The sequence below is a fragment of the Elaeis guineensis genome, chromosome 12 (genome assembly GCF_000442705.2).
Source record: "Elaeis guineensis isolate ETL-2024a chromosome 12, EG11, whole genome shotgun sequence".
NCBI classification, from domain to species: domain Eukaryota; kingdom Viridiplantae; phylum Streptophyta; class Magnoliopsida; order Arecales; family Arecaceae; genus Elaeis; species Elaeis guineensis.
Genome location: NC_026004.2, coordinates 84,470,228 through 84,481,002, shown reverse-complemented (window position 1 = coordinate 84,481,002; position 10,775 = coordinate 84,470,228). Strand labels below are relative to the sequence as shown.

The 10,775-nt window shown below is 36.5% G+C and overlaps 1 protein-coding gene across 1 annotated transcript; it reads right to left on the bottom strand.

Annotated features, from left to right (window-relative positions):
• Window positions 1-3,761: 3,761 nt before the first annotated feature.
• On the bottom strand, window positions 3,762-4,688 carry LOC105054578 (NDR1/HIN1-like protein 12). The gene has a single exon (XM_010936116.2). It carries the CDS (start codon window positions 4,607-4,609, stop codon window positions 3,986-3,988), a length of 624 nt encoding a protein of 207 aa, XP_010934418.1. The 5' UTR covers window positions 4,610-4,688; the 3' UTR covers window positions 3,762-3,985.
• Between the last annotated feature and the right edge of the window lie 6,087 nt (window positions 4,689-10,775).

Below are 10,775 nucleotides of genomic sequence, written 5' to 3'. Positions count from 1 at the left end.
GATATTCCATATTTATTCTGAAAATAAATAATTATTCTCTGAAATTATACATGATTTATGGAATTATGTTTTGAAAGAAAAGTGCATTTTGAAATGTTATGGTATATCGATTTATGCACATGTTTAGTGAAAGATTATGATATATGTTGTGGTACTAAGTGTTTTGATACAGATCGAATTTATGCTCTCAGCCTAACTATGTTTCAGTGGGCCCCGCCAATGGGGATTATACGTTGGTACTTTGTGGACCCTGCCAGTGGGGGTTGTGCGCTGGTATTTGTGGACCCTGCCAGTGGGGGTTGTGCGCTGGTATTCTGTGGACCCCGCCAATGGGGGTTAAACGTTGGTCATAGTCGAGGCTGTTGAGTTACGAGTGTTTTTGAATCGAATCGGATTTATGAATATATTATATGTGAATATTTGAAAATATTGGATCTGCATTAAATCAGCATGAAATATATTTTTATGTTTTATTTGCAGCATTGTTCTTGAAAATTAAATAATATCTGAATATCTGGTAGAGATACTTGTTACTTACTGGGCTGTCTAGCTCATTACCTTTCTTTCTATTTTTCAGATTCAGATAATTAATTTCGAGCGTGGAAAGAAATTTTGGGACAGAGCTTTTAGAGGCGAGATTTAGCATTGTCAACACTTCAATTGAATTTAGATTTATTGTTTTAGAAAAATTTTATTGGATGTAAGACATTTGATTTAATTACATGAATTACAGTTGAATAATTAATTATTTGAATTTATTCCGCTGCGATGCATTGATATCGTGATGAGATGCCTTGCATGCTTATGGAGAGAGTTCTTCATGAGTATGCGGCGGTTGCCGCGACCCTCGATTCATAAATCTCGGATCGGGGGCGTGACACTATACGTCTCTCTTTTTATTTCTATTGTTATAATGCAAAACTCTAAGCGGAAGGGGTTGGGGCTTCACCCCGTAAGAGTGCCGCATTTTTCTTTTTTCCTATATCACTAGTTCCTTTCAATTTTTAGTTTAATTTTTCTCTCTCTCTAATTTCTACATTAGTTATCCTTTAACATTTTTTCAAGGGCTATAGCTGGTGGGAGACCATTCTAATTTATCTTTTTCTGTTGGTTTACGAGACTCCTCTTTATTATAGGCTCCATCGTACCGAAAGCCTATCATAATCATTTAATATACAATTCATATTATTCAATTCGTGTATGTATGTCCACAAGTATACATATGCTACCTTTCAAATATATGTTTGATACGTTGTTAGAATAATCACATGCATGGAGTGAATTAATATATTCCAAGGATTCTGTGTTATGGTGTGTGTGTAGTAGATGTCTCCCTTCACAAAAGGCAAAGGTCATGATAGTTCATTATGCGACTATTGAGGCTATGTATCTAGAGTGACAGACCTTCTCCTCTCACCGAAATCACGTAAAGTATTGTCCGCTCTGGAGCGGGACCCAGGTCATTTGATCCGATGAGAACCCCACCCCTCACGATTTTGCTCCACAAAAGATGCCTCACATGGGCAAAAAAGAGTCCGCACTCTTAAACAGTAGACACTCTCGACTGTGGTCGATATGAAATTTTCGAGGCTCGGCCTCCCGATGCCTGACCCACAACAGCGATCAATGAAAACAAAAATATTTTTTTCACCGTGTGCCACCTATTTCTGTTTGTGATGCGTGCTACGTGCCTTAAGCCAAGCATTTAAACTTGGGGCACATCTTCGTATCTATACAAACTAATATTTCAATTCACTACACTTTTGTGCAAAGCCCTTTTACGTATTCACATGACACTATTTTATCAACAAGAAGATGAATGAGAAAATGCTTTGGACCAAGGAAAAAAAAAATTCCATCACCATATCTCACTAGAAGATTGTTACTTTACATTTGACTTCGCGTCATATTCACGAAGGTTATAAACAGGACCAATTCACTCTTAATATACGGGATCAAGCATTATATTGGATACTATAATTGGTACCGTAGCATTACATCTTTCAATGAGGGATAAGCTATCCCACTATGCCGATCACAACTCGTAGATTACCCTACATGCAGGACATGGATCCTCAGGTACATGGACCAATTGCTCAAAGCAAATTAAAGCTGAGGGAAAGTAAGGATTTTTCTAATGCTTAATCTGCATTGTAACCCTGCACCAGATTCTAAGATATACTTTTTTTACTATACATGCACGGTGCGATGTATCGCACACGCACCGTCTATCGCACGATGGATGGTGGGCACGGTCGCATGTGGCACACATTACATAACTGTACGTGTGGATGTGCATATTGTGCACCGTACCGTACAATACGTAGAGAATCCACACACGTATGTATATATATATATATATATATATATATATATATATATATATATATATATATAATTCTTTTTCTGTATCTTTTTTTTCTCTCTCATGATCTGTGCGATGAACGATGGGCACGGCCGCATGTAGCACGTATTGCATAACTGTGCGTGTGGGTGTACGTACTGTGCACCACACTGTGTGGTGCACAACAAAAAATCTACGCATGCATATATAAATATATATATATATATTATTATTATTATTTTCAACATCTTTTTTTTCCTCTCTCATGGTCTCGTACCCCTACATTCGCCTCTTCTCTCCGTTCCACCGTGCCAACCTCGAACTCGGATCAAACCCATTTATCACAGGTCGGGTCAGGCTGGGGTTAAGCTTTGTAGGCTTTGACCTGACCTGCTTGCAAAATAATTTCGGGTATGGATCCATCCTAAAGCCCAAGAAATACTATTCAGACTGGCCCAGACTACGTAGAAGCCCAACTCTATATCCAACTACGTGGAGTGCAGCAGCAGTCCACATGGAGAGACCTTTTACCAACCCAAACAGCACTCCTCCTCAGACACCTAACGCAACCCAAATGACCGTACCTTTTGTCTCCAACTTATCCAAATTTCCAAAGAGCACCATGTGGCTTGCCTGTTAGAATGCTGCGTGTTAGTTCTATTAGACTTCACTAAAGCGGTTTGTCCTCATCCGCACGCACCTCCACAAGTGTCCATGGCACTTGGATCTTATCAAAACAAGAGAAACAAATCCATCCTCTGAGATCTCGCCGTCTTCGTGGGCAAAACCTCATATCAGGAATATATATAGCATTAATTCCATGCCAATCCATATATTTCTCTTTTCGAGATGAAATAGTTCACTGCCATCTCTTACTCAGTTTGGTATGAATCTAATTACCCTCCCCAGCCGGAGGAGAAGCTCCATCAGTCAACATAATACAGAGAAGGAGAATAAAGTTGCGGAAGACCAACAGAATGCATGAGCCAATAGTTACAAAGACACAGGAAAGAAGCAAATTTATCTGACGATAGCACTTAAAAAGGCCTCACGAGTAAAGATGGCCGAAAAAGGTTAAAACATTCTCTTGAGACTTTCTTTTGGAAAATAATGGAGACAGGGAGTACTATCCTTTGCCCCTTGTTATCCAATACAGTACCGTTAGGGAGGAGAAAAAGGCTCTGTAACAGAGGAAGAAGCATTGTAGCAGATGCCCCATCTCTAGCATTTTCTCAGGAAATTAAACACATTCTAAACTTTCTCAAAACAATAAAAGTTACTAGTCAAATGTAGACCAACTTTATCGTGCAACCAAACATGAATCCAAATTGAATCTCCCTTTACATTTTTTATTGCTAGAACTGAAAAATAAAAAGAACCAAAGAGGAAGCACCAAAATCACAAAGCATTCCTGCTCTTCCCAAGAACCGGAGAAGATCGATCCCTTCATCTCTTTATTATCCAACTTCATAATAACTTATACACACGCATATACATTACTCTCGATACCCATTTATGCTTCTTTATTCGACGACAAACAAAGAAAAGAAAGAAAAATTATAAGGAGACGTACATTTTTCACATTGAAGACCGGAAGCTGGATTAATTGCACCAAAGAGAGGTAGCTAGTAATTAGTATATCTAAGAATCGACGTCGCACTGGGGCTCGCCAAGCAGCGGCACCGGACCGGTGACCCCCTTGCGAATTCCGACGAGCATTTCGCAGCGCACGTAAAAGTTGTACCAGCCGCTCCTGAACGGTCCTGACTTGTACCTGAGCCTTCCCATGAGCACGACGCGGAGGTTGACGACGCCGTAGGCCTGGTCGGTGAGAAGGCCGGAGGCGACGTCCCCTGAGACGGGGACGAAGTCACCGCCGAGCACCGGGGACATGGCGACGGAGCTGGCACGGTCCTGAAGCAGTGGGGGGAGGCTGGCAGGCGGAGTGATGGGCTGGTTGCGGTAGGAGACGTAGGCGGAGAGGTGGTCGTAGAGGATGGAGGAGCGCTCGTTCGGGTTGCGGCTGACGAGGGTGAACTGCATGCCGGTGGAGAGGACGTTGGGCTGGGTGGAGGAGTTGGAGAGCTGGAAGATGGTGGCGCCGACGACGGCGAAATGGGGCTTCGAGGGGCGGTAGATGAGGTAGACGATGAGGGCGATGACGCCGACTAGGAGGAAGAAGGTGAGGAGGATGGTGCAGAGGAGCTGGAAGGGGTGGACGGCGGGGATGTAGCGGTACATGGTGCGCTTCTTCTCGTCGGTCATCTTTACTCTTATATATGTTTTGTCTTCTTCCCTTGGTGGGTGGGAGGGTGGGTGGTTTCTTAGCTGCGAAAAAGGTACGACGAGAAGGAGATCGGGGAAGGGGGGTTATAGAAATGAGAGTGGACGGAGAGGAGGTGGTGGAGGAGGAAGGGGTTGCCAAGTGGCGGAAAGTTTGTGAAAGAAGACAGAAGAGGAAAGTGATGAAGGGTGTGTAGGGACTGGGGAGGAGTTTTGTTGGCGTGATGACTTTTGGACTGGGGGGAGGAAAGGACGGTGGTGGGTTTGTGATGCGTAAGATGGGTTTTCTTTTGCCTGAGGTTTTTCTTTCTTCTTCTTTTTTTTTTTTGTTTTTTTTTTTTTGGCTTTACTTTCCTAAGAATGGGATAGAGGGAATCGGGACTATAAGCTTATAGATGCCTTAATATTCTTGGTTAATTTTTATATTAGTGATTCAGAAGGACCATTATATTCAATATGGATCGTCTTGGCTACTATGAATATTGAAGAGGATTGTGAGACTTGATGTACATTACTTTAATCATCATGGATATCCAAAAAAATTGTCAGACTCAATGTGCATCATATTATTCACTACAGATATCCAAAAAGATTATCAAACTCGATATAGATTACTTTGACTATTATAAGTAGGACTAGACGATGTCCAAAAGTAAGATCGATCTGCCATGTCAGAAAATCAAATTATATGACAAACTCCAATAGATCACAATTTGGTCATACAATGTCCAATTGAGGATGATCTTTTTTCTTTTAAACTTGGACATATGTTCAAGATTTATAACTTTATGTCAACTTTTAGGAGATTAACTCGGGCCAAAATTACATCGTTTGAACCTTGAAACAAATTGGTTAAACCAAAATTTTCATAATGAGGAAAGAATTTAATAAAATATTATCTTCCAATCTGTAAAAAATTAGATGAAGTAACAGAAAGCAAAATTAATATAGAAATTGAGATTTACCTCATGTAGAATTTTAGTATTTTTTTATGTTTATTTATATTAGTCCCTTTTTTATTAAACCTGGTCTTATCTTAGTAGAGTTAAATCTGACTCAAATTGTACAATACCATTAATATTATAAATAGAGACTTTGTACCTCAATTTATGAAGCATAAAGAATTAATGAAAGAAAAGAAGACATAAACCTTACTTTTAAAATTTTTCATCTTTTCTTTTTTCTAAGAAATTCAACTCGAGAGGGCTGAGGAAAATCTTTTTTCTACTCCGTTGCTGAGATAGATAACTAAAGAGGAGGGTGAATTAGATTTTCAAAATTGAAATACTAATATACACAGAATTTAAATTAAGTGTAGCAGTGAATAAGTGAATATTAGATGTATGCCTTAGAAGCCAATCGGACTGACATATTAACTCTTTGTAGGACATAATTTCATACTTGATATAATTATTTAGGATAGTTAATTATCATTCATATATTGTATGTATCCATAAATCGTTCAATGAATTAATAAGATGATGATATATATTCTTAAGAGTTAAGAATTTGAGGCATGTGTCATTGGTGGTTAATTCATAAACTGCTCCCAACCGTAAGATTATCATGGGGATGGTGATCGATCCAGATAAATTGGTATATGGATCGCTTCTTTTGGGTAGATGAGTCTTAAGTCTATAGTGTGGGAATACTGGAGCGAGAGTAAAACTCCATTTTCCAAAATAATAGTTAAATCTGACTCAAATTGTACCATCTCATTAATATTATAAATAGAGACTATATATCTCGATTTATGAAGTACAAAGAATCAATAAAAGAAAAGAAGGTATAAGCCCTACTTTTGAAATTCTTTCATATTTTTCTCTTTTTTTTTGTGAAATTCGAGTCGAGAGGGCTGAGGAAAATCTTTCTTCTACTTTGTTGCCCAAATAGACAATCCAAGAGGACGATGAATTAGATTTTCAATTTTAAAAAACTAATATGCACAGAGTTTAAATTAAGTATAGCAGTGGATAAGTGAGAGTAATGCAATATGAGCAAAATATGAAAATACAAAATAAAGAATAGCTAAGGCACAAGCAAACAAAAATTTTTATAGTGGTTCAGCATGAAATCCACTACCTACCTTCAATTTCCAAACCATTTTTGGGAATGTCACCATAATCTTCTCTAGATTATAGCTCGATAATTTTCTTGGGCTCGTAATCAAAATCTAGTTGATTTTCTTAGTGAAAATCAACTAAAACTATCCTACTAAGCCACTCCTAGGCTTAGACATAAGTACACTATCACATTCTAAACCCAGCATCTGAGTCGGAACGTGATGGCCGCACACTCTCTAGGACAAGCCCTATAGAATATGCAAGGCCTATAAAAGTTCTTACAAATTTAACATCCATGATGATCTAATATTTATAATAATTGATAAAATTTATATAACTACAAATTTAATACCTTCAATCATCCAATGAGGTATCAATGATGCTATATCTATTCATCCGTCACTCACAAATCCAATTCATAATCAATCATGAGCATCCTGTAACTCTGAGAAGAAAAGAGAAATAGAGAGTGGTGAGCTCTACAGCCCATTAAGAATCTTCACACACTCACTCTATTATTATAATATAATTTGAAAATAACATATGAAAAATATCAAACAAAATATAAGTCATAAAATTTCATATTAAGCATCCAATATAACTCAATATCGATATATACAAAAATATACATCATACATCATTGAATATCTATCCTTTCTGAAAGTCATATACTATACATATGTAATTAAGTAAAACACCTTTGCCATTGAGGTGGCATCCCAGTGGAACGGGCCTTTATTTCCAAAGACGAGACCCAAGTTCAAGTCATGGTGAATATCGAGTTGCGATTAAATGTTAGGACATGAATGACTGTTCCAACTCCTGTTTTGTTTTAACAAAAAAAAAAATAAAACTCTTTTTTTCTTAATTATGATTTTATGTCTTATCATCTACATATCATTAACATGATCAAATCAATCAACAGTTATCTTTAAGATCATAGACTAATCACGGTCGCTATCCGGCCCATGACTGGCAAACCGTAATATCTACAATTCCACCCACGGTGGCAAACCATACGAGCCACGATCCCATCTATGATGGCAAACCATACTAGTTGTGCTCCCACCTATAGTGGCAAACCATAATAGCCGTGATCCCATCCACGATGGCAAATCAGAATATCTACGATTCTGTCCATGGTGGCAAACTCATATACCACATTCCTACCCCTGGCGAAACTATTCTCAATTCAACAAGGCTAGTCCAAATACTTCTTTTTTAATAACCAATTTATTAAGTCTTAATTATGTGAGGAAAGATATTATATCATGTTATGTTCTTTTCAAAATTCTCAATAACTGATGTCATAATCTAAACCATCCAAAGAACCATCGTTATTTGATATAAACATCTGATACAGAATATATAGATAATCACATAGACAAACATAAGATAAATATTAGCCATGAGAAATCAAATTATATAGTGCAAAAATAAATATGTATATATTGATATTTGTATCCAAAAATTCTTACCTCACTGATGATTGACTCAAGCACAACAATCGATGAATTTCTCGATCTACGAACTTAGAATCAAGATATTCTTCTTCATACTTTCTTGTGCAAATAATTGTACCTCTATATAATCAAGATCAAATATAAAAGTCATGGTTGATTAGAGATAGTGAAAAATTATAATGAATGACCCTAGTATCATAAATCCAGGACCCTCCTAAGATCAATTAAAATTTGGGTTTGTCTAACTACCTTGACCCTTCATAGCCTATAAGACTCCTAGAGAGAGAAAATCCAAAAAGAGAGAAAAATCTAGAGAGATAAAATTTTAGAAAGAGAAAGTAGAGAGAGAAACTTGTAGAGAGAGAAAATGGATAGAGAAGGTGGAGAGAGGAGAAAAAAACTTTTTTTCTTTTTTTTTTCTTTTCTTCTTCTCTTTCTCTGATTTTCTTCTTTCTTTGTTGAAATAGGAGAAAACTTTGCCAGCCACCTCCCATGATCGTGGCTGCTCTGGCAGTGCCTTGGGCTATTGCAGCTAGGATGGCTTCAGCCCTTAATGACCAAAACAAGACTATCTCTGACAACGACAAATGGTCCGGTGGGAGGAAGAAGAGAAAGAAACTGGGGAGGCTCGGTTTCAAAGTAAATCTAGTAATTCATCGGCTCAAATCAAGGTGGGATGATGGATGTTGCATCAGGAGGAGGAGAGTAAGAGCTTAGGTCCTTACCTAGTTTGGCTAAGAGAAAAGTTGATTCCAGTGAGCCACTCAGCTATAAAAATCCAAGGAAAACACCAAAGAAACTTAGAAATCGATGGGGGTTACCTGGGATTTTTGGTTGTGGAGTCCAAAGGAGAAGGAAGGAGGTATTTATAGATGGGATTCTTAAGGTTTTAATCTGAGTTTGGAAGCCCCTACATCCCTTCTCCCTACCTCATGGGCACAATGCATGAGAAATTTTTTTTTTGATCTATTGGGCGGGTTATTACATTCTCCTCCCCCCTTAAAATAATTTCGTCATTGAAATTAGCATGTTGTAAAGCCGAAACCTTAAAAATGAAATTCTTATCTTGTCCTCGAGGTCCTTAGTAGCTTTCTTCACTTGAAATTCTAATCCTCTATCATAAAATCCTCTGAATTAAAATTAATCTTTTTAATTAAATTTAAATGATTTAAACTACCATGCTTTCACGATGCACTCTGATTTGAATCCATCAAATTTTTTGAATTTGCTAAATAATCTCAATACCAATAAAATCATAGATTGCAAATTCTTCAAATTACAATCTCAAGATATAAATTATCCATCTAAGCTCCATGATTCACCTCTATCACAATCCCTAGTAATCATAACCCTAATAAGTTTCAATATTTTTTATGACATGCTCTTACAATAAAATCCAATCCACCAATAGAATCAAATATATTTTTTATTTACATGCAAGTTTCATACATGATTCTCTTATAGGTTCAATGCTCAAAAAATACTCCTCTCTCATGCGATGCAATTCTTTCTTAGGCCACATCTTAAATAAACTTCCTTTCGATAAGCCCAAAATTATAATAATCAAATAGTTGCGATCAAAATTAGAAAAGTCATCATGATCTTTATCCATATCAAGTTTAGAATTTCAAAATCATCGAAGTAACAATGGATCAGGTATATACAATACAATATAACTTATCAGTATAACATTTTATGATCAAAAATCAACTCTTCTTACACATAGGTCAAACCCTACCTTTTGAAATTAAAGACATAACCCATCAGTTCTGTTAAACACATCGTATGCCACTTGTGTATAATTTCATCATGATACCTATTAATCTGAAATCCAAACTTTATATCTTTTCTAGTACTTCTATTATGTTCTGAGTAATTATACCATTCTGTCACACTCTATTCATCATAACTCAAAGTTTTGATATTATTTTTGTCACAGCCCCTAGTGACCTTAAACCTAAACTCTGATACTACTTTATCGTACCCCAAACCCAACACTTGAATCAGATACATGATGGCCACATACTTTCTAGGACAAGCCTTAAAGAATGCAAGACTATAAAATTGCTTACAAACTCAAAATCCATAATGATCTAATGTTTATAATAATTGATAAAACTTGCAAATTACAAATTTAATTCCTTCAATCATCCGATGAAGTATGAATGATGGTCTATCTATTCATCACTCATCCACAAATCCAAACCATAGTAAATCATGAGCATCCTGCAAATCTAAGAAGAAAAGAGAAATAGAGAAAGTGAGCTTTACAGTCCAGTAAGAATCTCTACATACTCATACTAATATTATAATATAATTTAAAAATAATATATAAATAGTATCAAAAAAATTATAAGTTACGAAATCTCATATCAAGTATCCAATATAACTTAATATTGATATATACAAAAATATACATCATATACCATCGAATATCTATTTTTTTTCAAAAGTCATATATTGTATATATATAATCAAGTAAATTTTTTTTTACTTAATTTTGGTTTCATGTCTTATCATCCATATCTCATTAATATGATTGAATCAATCAACAATTATCTTTAGGGTCATGGACTAATTACAGATGATCCCACTCATGACTGACAAAACATAATATCCACG